The 21,542-nt window shown below is 41.9% G+C and overlaps 1 protein-coding gene across 2 annotated transcripts in view; it reads left to right on the top strand.

Moving 5' to 3' along the window:
* Positions 1-18,647, top strand: part of LOC137804977 (RNA-binding protein Musashi homolog 1) — a 28,005-nt gene extending 9,358 nt beyond the window's left edge. For both annotated transcript variants that reach the window (XM_068604541.1, XM_068604542.1), the window contains exons 8-20: positions 317-398; positions 544-628; positions 5,814-5,855; positions 7,677-7,769; positions 10,783-10,831; positions 11,311-11,393; positions 11,480-11,597; positions 12,515-12,595; positions 13,856-13,912; positions 14,274-14,336; positions 14,778-14,932; positions 17,296-17,341; positions 17,428-18,647. In XM_068604541.1, coding sequence (XP_068460642.1) covers positions 317-398; positions 544-628; positions 5,814-5,855; positions 7,677-7,769; positions 10,783-10,831; positions 11,311-11,393; positions 11,480-11,597; positions 12,515-12,595; positions 13,856-13,912; positions 14,274-14,336; positions 14,778-14,932; positions 17,296-17,337 — 950 coding nt within the window. In that variant the 3' untranslated portion in view covers positions 17,338-17,341; positions 17,428-18,647. The remainder of the gene's footprint in view (positions 1-316; positions 399-543; positions 629-5,813; positions 5,856-7,676; positions 7,770-10,782; positions 10,832-11,310; positions 11,394-11,479; positions 11,598-12,514; positions 12,596-13,855; positions 13,913-14,273; positions 14,337-14,777; positions 14,933-17,295; positions 17,342-17,427) is intronic.
* The last annotated feature ends 2,895 nt before the right edge of the window (positions 18,648-21,542 follow it).

Raw genomic sequence — 21,542 nt, forward strand, 5'->3', positions numbered from 1 at the left:
TGAATGCAGCCATTCAGAACTACCATAGAATGAATGAGGGATTCTTAAAAGCTCTTTAGAGAGGTGGAAATCAGATTATGTAATCAAATGATACATTTTAGTTGGAATTATTGTTCATGTTTCATAGCATTTTAACTGTAGTTTGACTAATTTAATAAAAAGAACTTTGGTGAGAGAAATCTCAGCCAAGTGAAAAAGTTTGAATCTCTGTAGCCAAACTCCTTTGCTGAATTGATTATTAAAAAGTTGTCATTTCTTGTTAACCTCGCGATTCATAGATTAACATGTGTTCTCTTCACCTTGTTTGGTTTCCCAGAGGGTTTGAAGGAGTACTTCTGCAAGTACGGCGAGGTGAAGGAGTGTATGGTGATGCGAGATCCGGTTACTAAGCGCTCGAGGTGAGGGAACTGTGAGGCCGGCTTCTACGCCGGAGCTGAAAGTTTATCTGACCTCTGTGATTCCTCTCTGCTCATAACGTATCATTACATGTCCCCATCAGTTTCTGTGTCATTAATACCTTCTCCCCCTCCCTGATGTCTGCAGAGGGTTTGGATTCGTCACCTTTGTTGATCAGGCCGGCGTGGATAAAGTTTTGGCTCAAACCAGGCACGAGTTGGACTCAAAAACAGTGAGTTCTCTGTATTTACTAATCCCATTGCTCAGTGTTTGATTCGTGGACTTTCCAATAATCCGCTGAAGAAGTGTATTATTGCTGCATTTTTTTGTATGTTTACTGAGGTTCCCCTGTGCCGATGTTTTTCTCAAACCAAGTCTGTGTTCGCTGCCACAACTCAGATGGGAGCACTTTACATGATTGAGTCGGTAGTCGACAGTGGAGACACATGGGAGAATGTCTTCACTCTGCAGCCAAACGGGCAGGAAAATGTCACCCAGTGTCAATTTCCATAGAAACTAGGGGAGCCGGACATGGTTGCTCTCACTGACCATTTTTAATTTGGTTTCGAGCAAGAGGGAACCAAAACTTTCTTTCTGCTTTTTTTTTCTGTCCCAAAGCGTAGAATTGCCCCCCCTCCCAAAAAAAAAGTTTCTCAATGGAACCATAAATGCAACCTGAAACCATCAAGGTGTAAAAGCAGAAAACAAACTCCTCCCATCTTCCTGTTGAAAAATAAAACTGTGAATATAGTGACGTTGATGCCAGGCCTTTCACCTATGTGAATTGTAACTTCAAATGCATTAATCGCCTGCGTTGCAGTGTGTGTGTGTGTGTGTGTGTGTGTGTGTGTGTGTGTGTGTGTGTGTGTGTGTGTGTGTCTTTTTGTCAGTAATGAATGTGGGTCGGACTGGGAACAATGTGGCCCGTTGGTCGCCATAGGGACCACTACCCCCGCCTCTCTCCTCTGTGGGAGTGGGGATGGCTGCTGGTTAGTCACTGTATTGAAATGAGGGGAGGCTATTTCTTCTTTCCCCTTTTGTGCTCCGAGCGATGCACCTTCTCAAATCTTTAGAGAATAAGTGGAGGTGCCGAAGAAAGGAATAAGAAAAAAAAAAGGGAAAGAACCCGTTATTTGATGTAGAAAGTTACAGGGAAATGAGAAATGTTTCTCATGATGAATCCTAAATTAATAGGAAGGATGGAATTTGTTTGACGGAGAAGTCGAACAGAATGTATTTTTTTTGTTTTCTTTTGGTTTCCCCAGTGCCCTACTGCTATAGTGTAACTCACAGGCACAACAGCTATGACAAGTAGCGGCATCATGGTTGGACGCCACTAACTCGCCATGGGGTTTGTTTCCATAGTGACCCCCCCCTCTCCCTCCTCCTGCCCCTACACAGTTGAAGAATGGTTCTGTCACAGAAGACAAGAAAAAGGAAAATAACAATGCACATCGTTTACAATCATTTCTTGGATATCAGAAATCAAGACGGCACAAGCAGTCACAAATAGCGGAGGTCATGATACTGACAGTTCATTGTCACATCGCCTCTCCCAGCAACTTATTGTTCATGGCAGAGGTGATGATGATTACCTCCTTTTTAATTTTAATTTCTCTACTCAACTTTTGCATGCGTTGACTGTGCGTAGCCTCGTGGGCCGCAGCAGGGCCCCTTGTGGCTGAGTCGGGTGTGTCGGTGGCATTCGGCGGGGGCTGTGGCAGCCTCAGAGAATGTGTGTTTGGTGTGGAGAGGGCTCAGTGATCAGCCACAGGGGTTGGATGGTGAGTAGAGTAGGCCTTTTTAGACCGCTCACCCTGCCCCCCTCTACCTCTCTCGCATGCTAACAGGTTATCCTGTTCGAGAGGGGAGAGAAAAGTTCTCCAGTGGCAACAGAAAGAATGTGCCATGCTGTGACCGACTGAACCGCTCCGGCACTGGAATTAACAGAGCTTTGCACGGCCCAGAGGCTGAAGAGCAAATACAGTGCTGCAGAGGAATTTATTGGTACTTATTGTGTTGAAGGACAGATGCGGCCCGGTTTTGACCAGTTTAGGAAGGCAGGTTTTTACTGTGATTTATGTTACTGCTGCTCCGTTAGCTGCCCCTCTGGATGCCCTTTCAGCTTCCTGCTATCTGTAATGTTAGTGACGGCCAGTGCAAACTGCACCTTTTGTGAGACAAAGTTTCCATTCACTTGCAACTCCAAGGTGCACAGCGGAGAGGTTTACAACGAAGTCACAGAGCTCTTTGCGGAGTTGCATCAGGCATATGTGTGGCCCCCGTTAACCGTTTCCATGCTGACCTGAGTGGAAAGGAGAGGGGGGTAGGCAGAATAACCCCATCTGTGATTAGTATGGCTCTCCTAACTAATAGGATTGGAGTCAACAAGCTTGAGTTGCTCCTCAGAGATCTTGAGCGCTGCCCAATCGGCACGTTGCGTTAAGTGTGTTTCCAGCTCAGGGTGTGACAGGCAGTGCGCTCGGCTAACTGTTGCATGGCCGGCATGTAGTTGGTCAAAGGGGATTGCCCTGATTTCATAAACCTCTCTTGGAATTACATTCAGCTTCATCCCTGTTACCTGGTTGTGAGTGTAGAGAGGTTATGCCTCTGACATCTTCATGTCTCTCTCTGAAGTAAGTGTGTTTTAAGTTAAAGTCCCCCTCTAGCCACATTTTATGACATTTGTATAATACAAATTCTCAAAATTACAGATATTTTTTCGCTACATCACCAAAAAAAAGTAGAATCTCAGTGCACTAAAATCCCAGGTTTCGACATTCGTGTAATTTGCATACTGGGTTATAAAATATATTATATTAAATATAATTTGTTATAGCTAATCTCATAACTTGGGTAAATAACAATCTGCAACTAAATACCACAAGCTGTTTTTTTCATGTAATATCTGTGAACCAACCCTTCAGTGGAAATTATTAAAATGTATTACCACGTCCTGAATCTTAAATGTATTCTCCTTTATCCACCATCTACCGTTACATTGATGTCAAAGTACACACATGCACACACACACATCAACTATTGACAGCAGTGCATTCAGACCAGTACGAAGTCAGAACCTGGTCCTGGTCAAAGTCAGATTTTTGGTCAGTACAACGAGACGTCGTCTCTCATCAGAGAAACGTAAAAACTGTCTTTTAGTGTCAAACGCTGCACAGTGAAGCTCAAACATCCTGCCAAGGTAACAATAAGCAAAACCCATTTTGGTTGAGTGGAGGTGGATTTTATATACATCTCGTGACTATGCTATGATCAACTTCTTTTTTCCTCAACGAAACACAACAATTTTAGCCACTTTATGTGTTTAATGTCCACTATTTAATCCCCACGGATGTGCTGTGTGCTGCCATTTGTTTGATTTTGTTTGTTTGTGTGTGTCTGTTTGTTTTTGAATGTGCACAGGAGTGTTGGACATCAGGAGGGTTGGTGACCGGAGGTGACTATCAGAGTAGTCTAGCCACCATAGAAACTAAACAGTAGACTCTGCATCTGATCCTCCAGTCTTAGCCTATAGTCTTCTCACTCTGCTCTCTAGAACAAAGGGGAAAAAAACAAAGAAAAATTACGGTGATGTTGACTATTACTGTAGTAGAAACAACACTGTCTGGTAAACGCATGTTGTTTACCATAGAGGCTCTAGCTCTCTACTGTAGTTCAACTCTACCCTCTCATGGTTGCGGACTAATCTTAGCGCTGTGCTGTCTCACCATCTATTAGTGTAACAGCAGTACAGTGTGGAGTAGTCTAGTTGTTCTCTAGCTCTATTAGACCAGTATAGACTAATATAGAGGTCTCAAAGTCCAATTGTATAGCCTGTCTATGATTGCATCCTCATGGCATGGTGTGGTTCGCTGTCCAATCTTAACTTTGGCGACCTTCAGTCGGCTCGACCATATTATGTATACCTTTCTATTGTTTGTGTTTGTAGTTTTAGTGTAGCGATTAATATCAAAACAGCTAAGCTGGTGCTTTTTCCTTGGTGTAAACATAACGAGCTTCAGGGCAGAGGACAATCTGCATCACCTAAAAGAAATCGTGCAGGTGGATGAATGTTCCCTGTTGTTGTCATCACTTCCGTCCAAAGCCGAGGGAGGCAAAAACAAACAAACACAGACAAACAAAATTGGGTGGATCTTGCCATCAGCGTGGTTTGGGTGACAGCTCCCTTTTTTCTTCCTCTCCCTTCTTGATGCGCTCTCTCTTTTTCGGACACGCTTGTCCTTCCACCCGGGCTCTCCTCGCCGAGGTGAGGCGTGTTTGTGATTGTAGTGCCCGTGTGAGATTCCAGGAGATCACATGTCACACGAGAGTGACGAGAGAGGCAGGAGTTCACAGGACATTTCCAGGCATTCCACCTGAGCACAGCTGCACACACACAGCTGCACGCACGCGCACACACACACACACACACACACACACACACACACACACACACACACACACACACACACACACACACTTATAGATGCACACTAAAGGTTGTATTTATTTTTATGCTAATATATGTGTCTGATGGTATTCCAGATCAAACGTCATGGAGATAGGATGTTTTAGATGACACCTATATTAGTTTTATTTGCCCAGGTTTTGGGTATCCATCATTTAGATTTTCTTTCCATAAACAATGTTGCAGTTACTTTGGATGAATCACAGACCTCTGCTTTCTACCAAAAGAACAGTTTCCATGAAAACTATTGACGGCATCTTATGTGACATCAAGACCAACATTGTTGGTGTTTCTAAAAAGAAATGTTACATTTTTTTAATGTAGTTTGTAACAACTGATTTCTCAACCTAAGTACATAAAAGCAAAACCATCTTCAACTAAATACCACAAAAGGCAAGAAGATACTTTTTTTTTTTTTTTAATTCTGTAAACAAATCTTTCAGTGGAAATTATTAAAATATATTATCACGCCCTGGATCTTAAATGCATTCTCCTTTATCTGTTATCTACCACTACATCGATATCAAAGTACACATGCACACACACACCCATCAACAATTGACAGCAGTGTGTTCAGACCAGGACGTAGTCAGAACCGGCTCCACTGTCTGAAGCAGGTTATATTGAGAAAAGGTGAGTGGGTGATTTGAGAAATACTGATGCCAAATTCATTCAGGTTTTCCTTCACAATTATAAATCGTGTCATTTTGTCTTCCAGCACAGTGAGGCCCGAGAAAAAATATTCTGAAAAAGAGAAGTGTCTTTAACATTGTTGCTTTGATTTAGGATTAGTGGATTATGCCAGGTTTAATAACATGGATGTATTGCATCTTCATTGACGAGTCGTTAGACAATGAAAGACACCACAGTAAGGCGACAGGTAGCTGTGTCATCTGTATCATGACACAACAGCAACCAGTCCTCTCTTTTTCTGTACTCTCTCCCGCAGATCGATCCGAAGGTTGCGTTCCCTCGCAGAGCTCAGCCCAAGGTGAGTCAAAGCGTCTGCCTGTGTTGGTTTCACGTGCATTGTTTGCAGCCGTTGTCTCTTAGCGTCGTAATCTGACATCGCTGAACTGTTATGTGATCATGTGTTCAGAAAAAAGTTCACAACTTTAGAGACACTCATTGTTGTCAAACCGACCTAAACATCGGTGTTGTGTTTCCAGTACGCTGTGTTCTGATCTTTGCCAACATTTACAACAACATCGTGAGAAATATAGTGATGCAAAAAGCATGAGGTTTATACTGGTAGTGTTCTACTTTAGGGCAGGGCAATATATTGATTTAATATCGATATTGCGGCCTTAGGATCGTCTTGGATTTTTAATATTATAGTATGGCATAAGTGTTTTCTTATCCTGATTTTGAAAGCTGCGTTATAGTAAATGTATGTATTTTCTGAACTCACCAGACTGCTCTAGCTTTTCCATTATTAGCCTATTACTGACGATTATCTATCAAAACTTGAATTGTGTAAATATTTTGTAAAACCACCAATAGGTATTTGGCAAAAAATATTGTGATATTTGATTTTCTCCATGTTGCCCAGCCCTACTTGTAGTCTTTCAAAATGTGATGTTTGTACGCAGATAAAATGATAACATTAACTTTACATAAAAGACCAACATGAATCACTGAATTTGCTGAATGTACTTTTCATAGACAGTATAGTCCCATAATGCAGTGCACAATGGAAATGAAATTGAAAGTGGCCTTTGCACACAGTACAAAAATAAATTAAGTTAAAAAATGACTCGCAAAATATATGTATTTTAATTAGAAATTTGTATAATGTTGTAATATCATAGTGTGGCTTACATTAATACAAAGCTTCAATTATATGCTGTACAAAACTGGTTCCTGTCTCTTGTATGTTCACTGACCAAAAACTGCGTTACACTGTGTCTTGTGTCGTGTTAGCAAATTCTAACGGTTGTCAGGCACATGTCCAGTGGTAATGGTGTAAATCTAACACGCAACCTGCTTTCTAACCTCGGATTCCTAACTATATTTTAAGAATGCGCATCCACGCACAGTGAACTAACAACAATATATGTTACACTTAGATGAAGTGTAAACGTATAACATCACGTATACAAAGGCCCTGCTTGTCTTTCTCTTTATGTGACTGACTGAGCAAGCTCATTTTGCTATGAAAGAAGGGAAAAGTGATGCAAAATATCCAAAATAATTAAAGTGTTTACGGCATCCTGGATTTGCGTTAAGTCCATCACAGAAAACAATGCTTTTTAGTTAGTTTTTTGTTATTCTGTTTGGGCCTCAAGTGAGAGTGTTAAAGCGTCCTCAGAGTGAAATAGTGTTTAGTAATGACCCCCACAAACCTGACTAATAAAGCAAAATCATGTTATAGAGTATAATCATGAATATGTGTGTGTTTATATTAAATATAACTACGGTTGGTCAAAGTTTAAAAAAACAAATACAAAATGCACAATGGTTTTATTGTCTTTTCGCAAGTTTAAGTTCCAAGTTTTCTACTACTATAGTTTTCTCATTTAACTCAGCTTTTAATGAGATATTTATGACTATTAGGGGCAGCGGTAAGGATAGCACTTTTTTTTGTAATGTAGTAACATTTATGAGTAAAAGGAAAACATTGTACATTTGATACTAATAATACAATGTGTTTATTTCAAAGTAATTAAGTAGCTTATAATTGTATTGTTGACAAAAAGTAATTTTAAGACATGCCTTTTGAATGCGCCATCTTAGTACATCATTGAATAAAAAATGTACAAGATGATCAGTCAGAATAAATAATGTGTTCATGCCTTTCCTCTTCTTACAGTTAGTGACTCGAACCAAGAAGATCTTCGTGGGAGGCCTGTCAGTGAACACAACCATCGAGGACGTGAAACAGTACTTTGACCAGTTCGGGAAGGTGAGAGATATTTTCAGAGTGTTAAAGATGTTGGGATGTCACAATGTGGTGGAAATGTTTGACAGAACATCAACAATATTGATCAGAATGGAAAGAAGCATTCCTGATTTCAGTTTTAATGTCTTGTTGGTATTTGTGCAGAAACAAATCAACAGTTTAGCAACACGTAGCACAACATCCCACCAGCTCAGCTGAGGCTGATTCACCACAATTTCTCTGAGAAAAACTTCACTTGGAGTGGAGCAACCGCCTTGAAGTGAAGGGGTTACTGCGAGGAGAAGGAGGAGGGCGAGAAAGGAGGGAGAGAAAACGCTTGTAGAGGGTAGGAAGGGAAAAATAACGAGGCTGGGAGGCTCCGGGAGCAGCAGGCGAAGTTAGGGGGACTTGAAGAGGGAGCCGAGAGAAGGGAGGGGGAGAAAAGTTTTGTAGTGAGTGTGTGGTGATGGTGAAGAAGGAGGAGGGATTATCAGAATCTGAATTAATCTGATGTAACAGCTGCTCCTACCCACAACCCCCTCCTGGCCCGTTACCGTGGTGACCTGGCTTGCCCATTGTCCCCAAGTAATTCTGTGGGTAAGGGGGTTTTGTTCTGATGGAGGAGGGACGAGGTGGTGTTTGGGAGTGTTAGCGTGAGTGTGTGCGAGTTGGGTGGGGGTCAACTCAGTAGTTTAGTACCAATACATTTAGGTCGACTAACGCTCAAAAACCTTCCTTCATTCATCCTTCATTTATGCATTTGTCTGTGTTTTTTAGATTTTTTTATGAAGTTTCGGCAAAGTTCTTGGATATTCTAAGGACTTTTGCAGAAATCAGGCAAAGAATAGATGATGGGTTGACAAAAGCTCCGACAAGAGGGAGGGCCTGATTGAGAGAGGTTTGCGGAGGGAAGAGAGGGAACTGGGGCAAAGATGGGGTTTTACGGGGGCCATTATGCCTCTTACAAAGCTAGACAAATATTTTGTTAGTTTGTCCAGAAGTTATCAGCATACTGAAAGTTTATGGACTCCTCTAAATAGGTATTCATATGGGAAACTGACCGTCAATAACATGTGCGCCATGTCAGATTTGTTTGATCTTGTGCAAAACTAATTTGACAAAACAAAACATTGTATAAACTTTTTCAGCAAAGCAGAATCTGCACCTTGACCTCTCAAAACTTTTCAAAGTCAACATGGGAAGTCTCCGTTTTAGCCAGCGCGTTTCCTACTGTGTGGCACTTTATTTCCAGTGCTAAAGGTTTGGCCTCGAGTTTCCCTCTGCTCCCTCCTCAATCATAACGTCTAGATGAATTTTGCCGAGAGAGATATCGAGGGGATGGACGGTGAAATGTAGGCTCCAGCCATCCATGGAAGTTCCTGATTAGACTGCCTCACTGGACCTTTTGTGTCCCGTCCTGGTGAGGACAAAGGAGCGCGGAGAGGGATGGGCAGGGGATAACAGGGAAGATGAGAGGAGGAAAAAAAAGGATAAGAGGGAATATTGTCCGCCGGTGCGCCGTTGAAATAAGCAGTGTTTAAAATATCAAGCAATGAAATGCAATTAACTCAGTGTGCGGTGTTAAACTGGAACTGCAGACATTGTTGTGAAGCTTTGATTGCATCTGCCAGAGAAATTGTGTGTTCTTGTTGGGATTGTCAAGGTTCCTGTGTTTGACTTCTTAACTTGCGCTCTCCGAACAATGGATTGTTTCAAAATGTGTCAATCTCAGGAGTTTCTACTGTCCGGCCTCTTGAATAAAAGCTCAATGACAAAAATAAAGAGTGTTCTGGCCGAGATGCAAGCACACTCTGTTGCATGCGCTGAGCAAATGTCAGTCTCGAAGGAAGCAGTGACTTGAGAGGCATCAGAGTAACAGGTCCCCTTTCACACTGACACTCCTCAGTCACCTTTGACCTTTCTGTAGGCAAACTGCCCTAGGGGTTCTCACACACACACACACACACACACACACACACACTCACTCACAGTGTGCAGTCTGACTATGTGACTATGACAAATTATTCAGTGGCCTATATCCAGTAAACTTATTATAGACTGAGAGCACAGATTCATTTACCGAATGTTTATTTGGACCTGCGTGTGCAGACTGGAGTATAAACATGTCAGCTTTTTACAAGAGAGAAAGGGGGAAACAGCAGAAGAGTAGGTTAACTTTGACATTAGAAACTCACTCTGTTTGTGTGTGTGTAGAATAGACACCTGTGTCTTTGCTCTATAAAGGGAGGCCAGTCCGGAGGGAGAGGTCAAAGGGAGAAGAGGAGGAGGAATTATAGCTGACTGTGCCAACAAACAAAGCCTCCAGGCCTCTTTGTTCTCCCTCTCCTTTTGTCTCTTCTTTCTCCTCCCTTTCCACTTTGACCCAATCTTTTTCTTCTTCTTTCCCTCTCTTACAGGACTCTCTGTGCTCTCTTTCACCATATCTCCACCTGTCGCTATTCCTCTTGCTATCAGCTCTCCCCTCTCATCGAGTCTCCACCTGCCTGCCCACAGGATTCACCTTTCTGCTAATGACTGGCTCCATTTTTTTTCCAGAGTTTCTCTCTTTGCGGCCCACTTCGTCTCACTGGCACTTCTCCCACTATTCATAAAGCATATTTGATGTTGGCTCGAGCTCTTTTATATAGACTTTTTGTAAAGTTGCCATGGGAATGACAAACTTTGGAGGGCAGAAAGGCGGCGGATTATGGGCTCTCTGTGAGAAGGATTGTGACCGGGGCAGTTTAGCAGCAAATGCGGCTTCCAAGTTTTCATGCCACCCATTATGTCTGTTACAGCACTCGGGCTGATTGTACTCTATTTCTTCATATGTTCCTGCCTTTACCCCCTCTGGTCCTTTCTGTAACCTGTCGCTGGTTTCCAGTCCTCTCCCTCCCTCCGTCCCTCCTTCCCCCTCCTTTCTGTCCATCTGTTGCTGAGCCTCCCTGCCGAACTTGAGAAGGGCTGAGGTCAGGCAATATGCTGCGTGGCAAGAGAGAGAGCGCCGCCTAAAAAGCTGTTGCTTGTCTTCCCCCAGGTTGACGATGCCATGCTCATGTTCGACAAGACCACCAACAGACACAGAGGTGAGACAGACTGACCCATTTCCATGTTCGTTCAATCCCGACGTCTTTCCTCGTCTTCGATGGTTTACTACTCTTCCTCCGGTCCTTCCAGGGTATCTATTGATCACCCTCCACCCCCCACGGGCCTCCTTCCTGTGGGCTGAGCTGGAGGGGACGAACAGGGCTAGTCTAATTAGCCAGTCCGTTAATCTGGATCAGGATAAAGCCTCCTTAAGCACCTCCTTCCCACCCTGGGACTGATCGATTATGACAGCCTACCAGCTTTGCCCGGGCCTTCTGGCCAGGAAGGGAGGGAAGAAAGGATGAATGCAAAGTAGCAGCATTGGAAAGGGGGGAAGGAGGGCAAATGTGTTAAGCGGCTATTACAGCACTGATTACTGTAGACTATTAGCCTTGCTGCTGCACAGAAAAGCCTACTGTCTATCTCCCCCATACTATGTGCAATGTTCTTACTCATGAACTTGCCTTGTCCTCTCCAGGGTTTGGCTTTGTGACGTTTGAGAACGAGGATGTGGTGGAAAAAGTCTGCGAAATCCACTTCCACGAGATCAACAACAAAATGGTCAGCAGCTCGATTGGTGGAAGACTCTAGTATCAGCGTGTTATGTAGAAACTAGAAGTAATGATTTGTGTTTTGCATGGAAACAGGTGGAGTGTAAGAAAGCTCAGCCCAAAGAGGTGATGTCCCCCACAGGCTCAGCCAGGGGGCGCTCTCGTGTGATGCCCTATGGAATGGACGCCTTCATGCTGGGCATTGGCATGCTAGGTAAGGTGGTATTGATCAGGACAGGAAGGATGTGGCAGCGTACATGAGCATGACAATAAGTAGTCCTGCACTAAGATCGCAGCTGTCTGAAAGGTCACATGGCGCCCCATGGGGAGAAAGCTGACCACTAAACTGGTCGCAACTCTCCACCATGCAGCCTTGATTACTGAGACCTCAGACTTTGGAAGTGGCAGAAAAACAAGCCTCCTGTGTCGTAGAAACTGTTCACTAATGTGAATATTAAGTCATATGCAGGGGGTTTTGTGCAGTGCTTTTGTTTATTCTTGGAAATCAAAATGTTTCACCTCCAGCTGACTAGTACTCCTCATGACGGGTAAACTGAATCTCAGGTGTAGAAATAGTGGAATGGCCCTTTAATAATTCTGATCTCCTTGTTGACGTGAACGTTATCCTCTACAGTGATGCCAACTCATTAACAGATCTTAACACTGGTCAGAACCTGTTTTGTGCCTGTGAAGCTAAACCTACCAATGCTGCCATCTGCTGTTGATTCTGACAACAGCTTTTTTTTCTCCAGCATCTCAGTGCTTCGATCAGACACTGCAGATTAGGGGACATGGCACCACATGTACACAACAAATACATGTTCATAATAGATAACACTATTATTGTTATTTGTCTTAATGTTGCTCTGACTTCGGTTATCCAGGTGTCGGTATTTATTTATTTATTTCGCGAACGCAAAGTTGTTAAGCCAAGCAGTTGCCAGGTGTTGGTGTGTTGTTTCCAAAGAAATTCTCTGTACGGTGTGCACTGCTCAGACCTTTCCTCGTGAAGAAATCCAGACCACAGGTGTAGAATATCACCCACCTGCATGTCACAAACTGTATAATATTTTACTGTAAGGGGGCAGCACATCCACACACCTGTTGTTAACAGGGATTTTATTTCTACAGGTTATCCAGGCTTCCAGACAGCCACCTACACCAGTCGGAGCTATGCTGGCATCACTCCTGGATATACCTACCAGTTCCCTGGTAATCACAGCACACTTCTGCTCCTGATACACTTTGTCAACTGAGAAATGGTTTCACAGCCATATTTAGTTAGTATTACCCAAGCAGGTGTTTAGGTTTTCACACAAAAGTAAATATCTCGTAGAGTTTGGCTCAGTGGTCACCTGTCATGCAATGAAAGTTCAGAAACTAGAATCATCCTTGTGTCGTTCGTAAAATATACACACTTGATCATTCACCACATTTAGGGATAGAAGGGAATGAAAGTTGTTTTTGTTGTAGTTAAATAATCTTAAATGACTTTCTGTTGGTTGTTGAAGGATTTTACACAAATTATGATGTGAATAAAATATTCTTCTAAGCTACCAACCAAGGGACCACCCATGATCTGTGTGGGACCACTGCACATTTAACAGGAGTCTGCGGTCATGCCCGCAGCGTTACGTGGATGTGCTTAGGCACAGCGAGGCTTTGAGCTAAATGCTAACAGTGACAATGCTTCCATGTCATTTAGCAAGTAAAATTTACACGGTTCACCATTATAGTTTTGCATGATAGAAAAGCCAGACATTGCATCCTCCAGAGATCTTACTTGGGTAGCAATTATCAGTTGCAGCGTTGCTAAATATGTCCTAAATGTGTGAGCAGCAGGTGAACACGCTCCAATGAAAGAATAGTTTTGGTGTAAATAATCCCTTGACCTGATAAATTAACTTCGTTTTGTGCGTTGTTGACCAGACAGTAGACACACTGTCACAAATACAAACATGTTTCCATAGAAGCATGTGAAACTCTGTGAGTGTAAATGGCTGCTTGTAAATATCAGGGAGTGGAATTGTGTTTGTGCGAGTGTGTCAGCATGACGATGTATTGCACTTGAGTGTATGAAGTTAATCTAGGGGTTACTCCCACAATTAGGGGTTTTGCATATTGATGAAGTCAAATACTCTCGGATTGAAATAACGTTGAAGTAACATTGTTGTTGTAACATTTGCTGTATTTTTTGCTATTTAATACTGATTTTAACACCACTATATTGAAAGCATTCTTCCCTCCGTTAACTCCTGTTTGCATCCCCCAAACCTTGTGTGTACCAATATGTGCTCTCCATTCCTCCTGTCGTCGCCTCAGAGCGGTTTCCCAGCCTGTGTGTGTGTGTGTGTGCGTGTGTGTGCGTGTGTGTGTGTGTGTGTGTGTGTGTGTGTGTGTGTGTGTGTGTGTATTTTCCTTGCTGGTGGTCGTGGTGTGTGTCTCAACAGCACTCTGATGTTTCTGTTTTAGAGTTCCACTTAGAGAGGACTCCCCTTCTGACTTCACCCCACCCCCCTGAGCTCACAGGTCAGTCAGTCACTCCTCTGGACTTTACAAGCAGCATGTTGTCAGTCTGCTACACTCTTTGGTTTGCATGTTTGTGTTTGTCAGTCCTCCTTGGTCTCTATCTGAAAGCAGGATTGCTGACAGTAATGAGGAAGGTTTTTATTTATAAGCTCCCTGCAGTGACTTCCTCAACCCCTCTGTCTTTGTTTTTGTTTTATCATCAGCAATACTCTCATTGACAATGTTTACTTCTATATATGCCTTCGTTGAAATTATCAGAAAGTTCCTGGGCTCACTGGAGAGATTGTAAATTGTTATTAGTGTAATGTATCTGTGTTTGCACACCAAAACAGTTAAGCTGGATCTTCTCTTGTCTCTTTAGCCATTCCTCTGACAGCATATGGACCCATGGCAGCAGCAGCGGCAGCAGCAGCAGTAGTTAGAGGTATGCACATTGAAAAGGTCTCACTTTTTGTCTGACTGTTGCAATGCTATTATGGGAAATTAAAGGGACAGGCTTCTCAATATACAGAACTCCAGCAGAACTCGAAATCAGAAACAGTTTTGTTTCCGAAAATTTTGCGCATATAAGGAATTTGTCTCAATAATCAAGAGACAAGATAAAAAGGATATGAAATCTGTAAAAAAAAAAAAAAGAAGAAAAAAAAAAGAATGTGAACCAAAAAAGTGAAATCACTATCCTTAAAATCAAAACAATGAGTTGAAATGCTCCATTGAACAGATGGGAACTCCATAGTCTGGGGATAATTCTCCACACCTCCTGTAGTCATTGGCTCCATTGTTATTATAAAAATATCATTAACAGACACTAAATGATCTTTTGCATGGAAAGAAAATCTGAAAGTTGTTTTTATTTTGCTTCTAGGCTCCAATCAGTCTCGCTCAGGTGGATTTTTAGGTACGAGCAGCCCGGGGCCGATGGCGGACCTTTATGGGACAGCCAGTCAGGAGTCGGCTGTCAGCAGTTACCTCAGTGCTGCAAGCCCCTCCCCAAACGCTGGATTCGGCCACAGTTTGGGGGTAAGATATCCTCTCTACTGATTACTTTATCATCCCTAGTTTCTGTCCTCTTTCCTTATCATAACCTAAAGCTTGAGGTCATGTGAATGTTGCAGTTAATACAATAACAAGTATGTTTATATCCAAATGTATAAAATGTGAGGGAGCAATAATACATAATCAAAAGAATGCTTTGTTAATCTGGTACATCATGTCACGTTGTCGCTGCATTCCCTCTAATATCTAATGGAAATTACTTTTGACATGTTTTGGGAAATACATGTTCGCTTTCTTGCCCAAGAGCAAAGGTACAAATAGTTTCTTCTAACTCCCAACAAGAAAGCAAATACCTTTTATTTACCAGCAGTGCTGTGAGTAGCTGGCATTGGTACTGATGTTGAATCCACTTTGATGTAAATAATACAACACCATTATTTATTTGAAAAATCTGTTCCCAATTACCGCTTTGCTTATCTTTAGCAATACATTTTCCACCTTAGTAACAATTTAGTAATATTTGGGTGTTCTTGTTTTTTCAAATTTGGGATCTGTTTTTTTTGTTGAGGGCCATGATGACTCAGGATGTGTGCAGTTAATCTTTCTAACAAAATGCTCACTTTTCACCTGATTCGCATCTTTATCCTGAAAGAAGGAAATAAGTGGAAGTTAAAGTCTTGAGAAAAATCTGTGAACTTGTGTTAGAAAAATTCACTCGACCACTCAGAGTAAAATCATTAAAACAGGAACATTTATTCGTTGCAAGGAAGGAGCAGAGTCAGAAGTACAACATGATAGACAAAGTGCATAGCCAAGACTGCTCAAAGATCTCTCAAAGAACCACCTCTTAAATACTCATCATGACCCACAAACAGAAACCCTCATGACGTCTTCGGCCTTATCGTGAACCTTTCCCCTCGTCCCACAGAGTGGTTTGTAAGAAATGGTCATATGATAACAAAGGAACTGCACGTTCTTTCAGACAGAAACATACAGATTCCCCTGTCTCACTGCTATCAGGACACATGTTGAGTTTGAGTGTAAGATTAAACAGAGACAGTAAGATGAGAAGTCTGAATATAAAAGTGAAACAGTAAATGATTAAGTGTGAATCATTTTTTTCTTCCAACATTTCCCCCATTTTTATACTCAGTATAAACATTGATTTAAAATAAAACATTTGAAAACAAATCATCACATTAAAAACTTTATATTTATAGAGAAAATAGAAACCTTATTTTAGGATAAAAGTGTTTCATATCTGGCTGAAACTGTGTAGTCGGGTCATGATGTTTATATTAGGATGAAAACCTTTTTGTGGGACAAAACCTTATACAAGCAACAATACTCAAGCAACAACCCTCAAATTAAAAGAATGTTCTTTTCTTCATCAGACGTTGATGAAATCATCACTCTGGAATGTCGCTTGATGTTCGGCGTGTGAATCATAATTGTTTTACAGTCCAGTGTTATCAGTTCGTTCAGACAGGGCCGCGATGGCCTTGTCGGTCTGTGCCTGAGTCTGTCGCTCTGCCTCCCTGCTCACTGCCTCATGACATGGAGGAAGTCTTTAGCAAAGGACACGGCCGTGCCCGCCTCGGGGACATCGTCCACGTGACACGGACTGTAGTTGGCATTTGTGCAACCAGAAAAAAAATAAAACCAACTGGTTTGGTCTTGGCCTTGTTGTAATCCGAGGGGTGACCTGGATGGTCCCCCAGTGAGTCTCTGCTGCCCCATTCCTCATCCTCCTGGTGGGAAATCGAACCATAACTCCAGTAGTTTGTTGAAGGGGTTGTAAATCCCTGCGTGATTTACAAATTAGTTACCATCTTTTCAGAATTATGACATACTGGTATGTTTTGCTCACCGTATTTTGCCTCAGATCTCGTATGCGCTGCTTCGAAGCACGGGCCATAGGTTAGCCACCTTGCTATCTCCAACACAGACAACAGGTCAGCTGCTGTAGCTGTGTTGTGGCGGTGCGTGTCCGGGGCCGTGGCGGCAGGACAGAGAGGGTGGATAGGCGTGTTCGGAGGTGTTGCTGCTGCAACAAGGGGAGCGAGAGGAGGGGCAGCATGCTGGGGAGGAAGAGGACATCTCCCCCACACCACTTCATCTGTATTCTCACAAAAATGTACGCTTGAAAACAGTTCAGGATTAGGAAGAAATGCTCATATAATAACAAAGGAACTGCACGTTCTTTCAGACAGAAACATACAGATTCCCCTGTCTCACTGCTATCAGGACACATGCTGAGTTTGTGTGTAAGATTAAACAGAGACAGTAAGATGAGAAGTCTGAATATAACAGTGAAACAGTAAATGATTAAGCGTGAATATTTTTTTTCCTCCAACAACTTGAAACTTGTGTGCCTGCTCCCACAGGGCCCTTTGATCGCCACGGCCTTCACCAACGGCTATCACTGAGACTGTAAGTCGTCGTCTTGTTCAGACTAACATACAGGACTGTTTCATTTGGACTCACCTGTGAGTAACGCAGGTGTTTTTTGTTTTCAGTGCAGAGATGTAGACTGAGAGCTGGAAAGAGTTGAAGCTGCTTTGGAGCTGATCTGATGGTCTCTGTCCAGTCCACCTCTCTGGCTGGGGCAGCGTAACCTTCACCTCTCACCCTGTTATCAGCCTCAACCCAGCCCACCCTATTGACGCCTCACTTAACTCCCCCTACTGAGAAAAAAATGAAGAGAATGTTCCTGAAAGCAGCAAAAACATTTATGACTACATGTAATCGCAACACATAAGATGCTGTATTTTTTTTTTCTCTGTCGTTATGTTTCACCATGCTGTTTTTGTTGTTGTTGTGATGGCTGCGTTGTTTCTTTATCTGTTTTGGCTGTGTTTTATTGGTTTATTTGACCTGATCTTATCTGAGATAAGAGGAGAAAAATCTCCAGGGGAAAACTGTTTGAAGGTCAGGAGCTGTAATTTGAACTGAAAAACTGTATATTTGTCACTAGTTCATACTGAATTTTAACAAAACATTTGTGATTAATACTATTTCTTGAAAATGTGTCACAAAGTGTATATCTTGGTAGGTTTTTAACAAAAAATTGTTACACTAATAATGGTCAGATGACAAAGGTCATTAGTCACAGTTACGTATTAGGCCTACATGAGCTGTAAAATTTTGTAAAATATTGTAAATATGATGGTTTCTTGGCGGGGCTCAGCTAATGTTTGTGTGTGGGAGGTGGGAGGCGAGTAAGATTGCTTCTTTCATCAATTGGTATGTGTCAGAAAGCTTGATTGTTACGTATCATAGTTTCACATGGAGGATGTCAAGAACATGTCAGTATGTTTGTCAGTGAATATTAGACCAGCCACATACTGTATTCCTCACCAGGCATTTTCTACAGGATGCGTCATTTGATTCTGTTACTGCATTTTAAAACTGCCTCAGAGTTGAAACACTTTGAGTTCAGGGGGAGAGAGGCTGAGTCTGGAACAACACTTTACTTTATATATGGGTGTGAGTAAAAAAAACAAAAAACATGCTGTTTTCTTACTTTGTCATATTGTTGTTTGAACTGTGATTTTCAATATGCTATGATTGTTTGTGAAGGAAAATGAAGGAGTAGTGTGCAGCGGCAGTCATGCTCAGTTAACACTGTTGTGACTGATCTGCTCTGCAGGTTGCGTTGATGTTTGCGTGAGCGTGTCATATGGTTTTCTACACATTGGTTTCCAATGTGCCATGTGCTGGGGGTGGGTGGGCGGGGGGAATGGTACCTCAGTTGCAAATGTGAAATTTTAATCGGACTTTTTTATTATTACATTAACACCAATGTCAAAGTGAGGATTGTTGAACCTATTAGAAAGGTGTTTTCTCCAACAAGCAAGGGGAGGGGGGTCTTATTAACTCTTGTTTACCTGTCAACCCTCCACACCCCCAATCCATCACTGCATATCCACTGGAGGTCACATACTGTAGCAATGTGACAGCTATTTTTAGACCAAAACAATTATGTTCAGAGCTACTAGGACGTTGCACTGGCCAATCACGATAAATGTTTTTTTTTTCCTTCGAATATTAGCTTAAGAACAAAGCACTCTTCATCTACAAAGTACCAGGTTTTACATTTTGATACACTTGCTCACACTGCTGTGGCCTACCATGGTAGGTCATAATTTGATGCTGTTTTCACTGAAAAATAACAATCTTGTCAACACTGTAACATTTTCTGATTTTCTTTTTCCTGTCATGTTTATTCCTTTGAAAAAAACCTTTTTAAAATTCCTAATAAATTATTTTAAAACATTCCATATCTGTGTACTGTACCTTTTTTGCACTTAATGTTTGTCTTCTTTTGAATTAAATGAAAACTTGGCTAAAAGATAAGAATGTTTTTCATATTTCTATGTTTTCTTTCTAACAACAAAGGTTAATGATTGGCATTGTGCTCCGTGGTCCTCTGCAGTCAGGATAACATGAGCTGCATACAAGTTGAGAGGCTTTCACACATTTTCACGTCACATTGTGTAATTAATTGTATAACATTATGTAAAGTGTAAAGAGAACAGTTTTTCTATTGTAATATATTATCTTGGGCTGTTCTAAATTACAACAAATGTTTGTACTAAACTACAAACCATTTGTATCAGGTACTGTGACTGCACAAAATGAATACAAATGTACAATTACGATATAGTTTCTATTAAAATACTACTAGTTTGTGAGAAAATATAAATATATGGACATTTTTACAAAAGTTGTAAGTATTATACATTTTCTAAGTTAAAAAACTCAGTAAAATGTCTCTATCTTAAAATCTCAGTCCTTTTCCTGTTTCTATGTCACACCAGAATTCACTTAGTCTGTTTTTCTTCAGTCTGCTCAGGCTTTGCAGGCTTTTGATTCCCTCTCATATCTCTCTGCTGGCTGATTTCTCTCTTTCATCATCAATGCTCCACTGCCCCCCCTCCCTCGCCTCCACCTCCACTCTCCCAGTGTCTCAGCCCTGTGCCTCGCCTCTCTGCGTTTACTGTCTCGGGGGAGGGCAGCCGGTCATGACCACCAAGTCCTCATTGGACGGGAGCGATGACCACCTGAAATGCGAGGAGGCTCAGGAGATTCCCCCTCTGAGGAACTATCTCCGTCTCACCATGTTCACCTGTTTCTGTCCTGCATGCTCCATCAATATTGTGGCACTTGTTTTCTCTGTGCTGGTAAGTTATCCAATGCCGAGAGCTGCTCAACATGCTTGGTTCCTATTTATGGATGTATACAGAATAACATACTTTTAAGTGAATTTTGTTTGAGGTTCTGTTATCTGCAGGTAGCACATAAAGATACTTTAACATGGCATGTCGCCTGGATACATAGATTAGAGAATGATGTACCAGTGGTTGGAAAAAACACAAAGGACATTATTGGATGAAGGTTACATGTACATTAACCCTTAACTGCCATTTATGTGGCTTGTCTGTGTATTGATCATGCAGCAGACGTGATATATCGCTACAGACAACTTCATCCACTACTCAAATTGCTAAACTATATGTTTAGCACTGTGTAATGTATTGTTCGTCAATCAAATTTAAGATAATATCGAATAAATATTCCCCATTTGTCATGAAGCCACAAAGTTTTAAAGTTGCATCAGAAGGGAGCAACTTATTAACATTTGTCTCAAATCCTTGAGCTGTCTGAGGGGAGACAGTTGTGTTGAGTCATCGTGTCGACAGCAGCTGTTGCATCGCTGTAGCTGTGAGTAACAAGATGAGGCAGAGTCATTCACTGTTACTCATTGCTAAGGATATTGGCATCCATATGAATTAGAGATAACAATAAAGGCAGGTGCAAGGAGAGAAATGGGGTTGCAAAGCAAAATCATTTTCTCGCTAAATGTTCAGCACAAATTCCCATGAAAGACACATGCCTTGATCATGTGTAACATGCTATAGGTATACTGCCTTATTGACACTGAAGGTGTTTCTTCAACACATCATATGTCTTTCTAACAAATCTTAAATTTCCCTGTCACTGTACAGGCCCAAATGAGTTATGACAAAGAGGACTATGATGTCTCCAAGCAGCTGGGTCGGAAAGCTCTCCATCTGGGGATTGCTTCCTTTGCCATTGGCCTTGTGATCATCACTGCATACACTGTTGTGCATTTTACCACGCTAGGAATGCAGCAGATATACGGTGCAAAAATTAACAGAAGGATAGAGAGATTTCAAGTATCCTTTTCCTCTCCAGCATGTGGTGTGACCTCTTGCGGGGGAAGAGGAGGTGTAAGTAGAGAAGAGGGGATGGAGAGATCAGCTCCACAGGAAGCAGAGCAGCTCTCTGCTTGCCTTCTGTCATCAACAACTCTGGAGGTTTTGCAAGAGCTGGCAGAGTCTCACTGTACAGCTGAATACATCTTGTTTTTTTGTGCAAATGATATTGCAATTGAACTTTTTACAATTGTTGTAGTTCAAAAGTGAAAGGAAAGCCTATGTCATATGTACAAGAACCTAACTGTACTCTTTGTTTTAGACTTCTGTAAGGCCTTTAATGGACGGTTTCACATTTCCATTATGTTTTTTTACGGCGGATCATTGATTGCTGATTGTGATCTACATATTGGTCTGCTTTAGATGTAAATGCTGTGGCTATAAAATGTCAA

Source organism: Clinocottus analis, unplaced genomic scaffold (assembly GCF_023055335.1).
Source record: "Clinocottus analis isolate CAN_PGR_092001 unplaced genomic scaffold, fCliAna1.0.p SCAF_7, whole genome shotgun sequence".
Lineage (NCBI taxonomy): Eukaryota > Metazoa > Chordata > Actinopteri > Perciformes > Cottidae > Clinocottus > Clinocottus analis.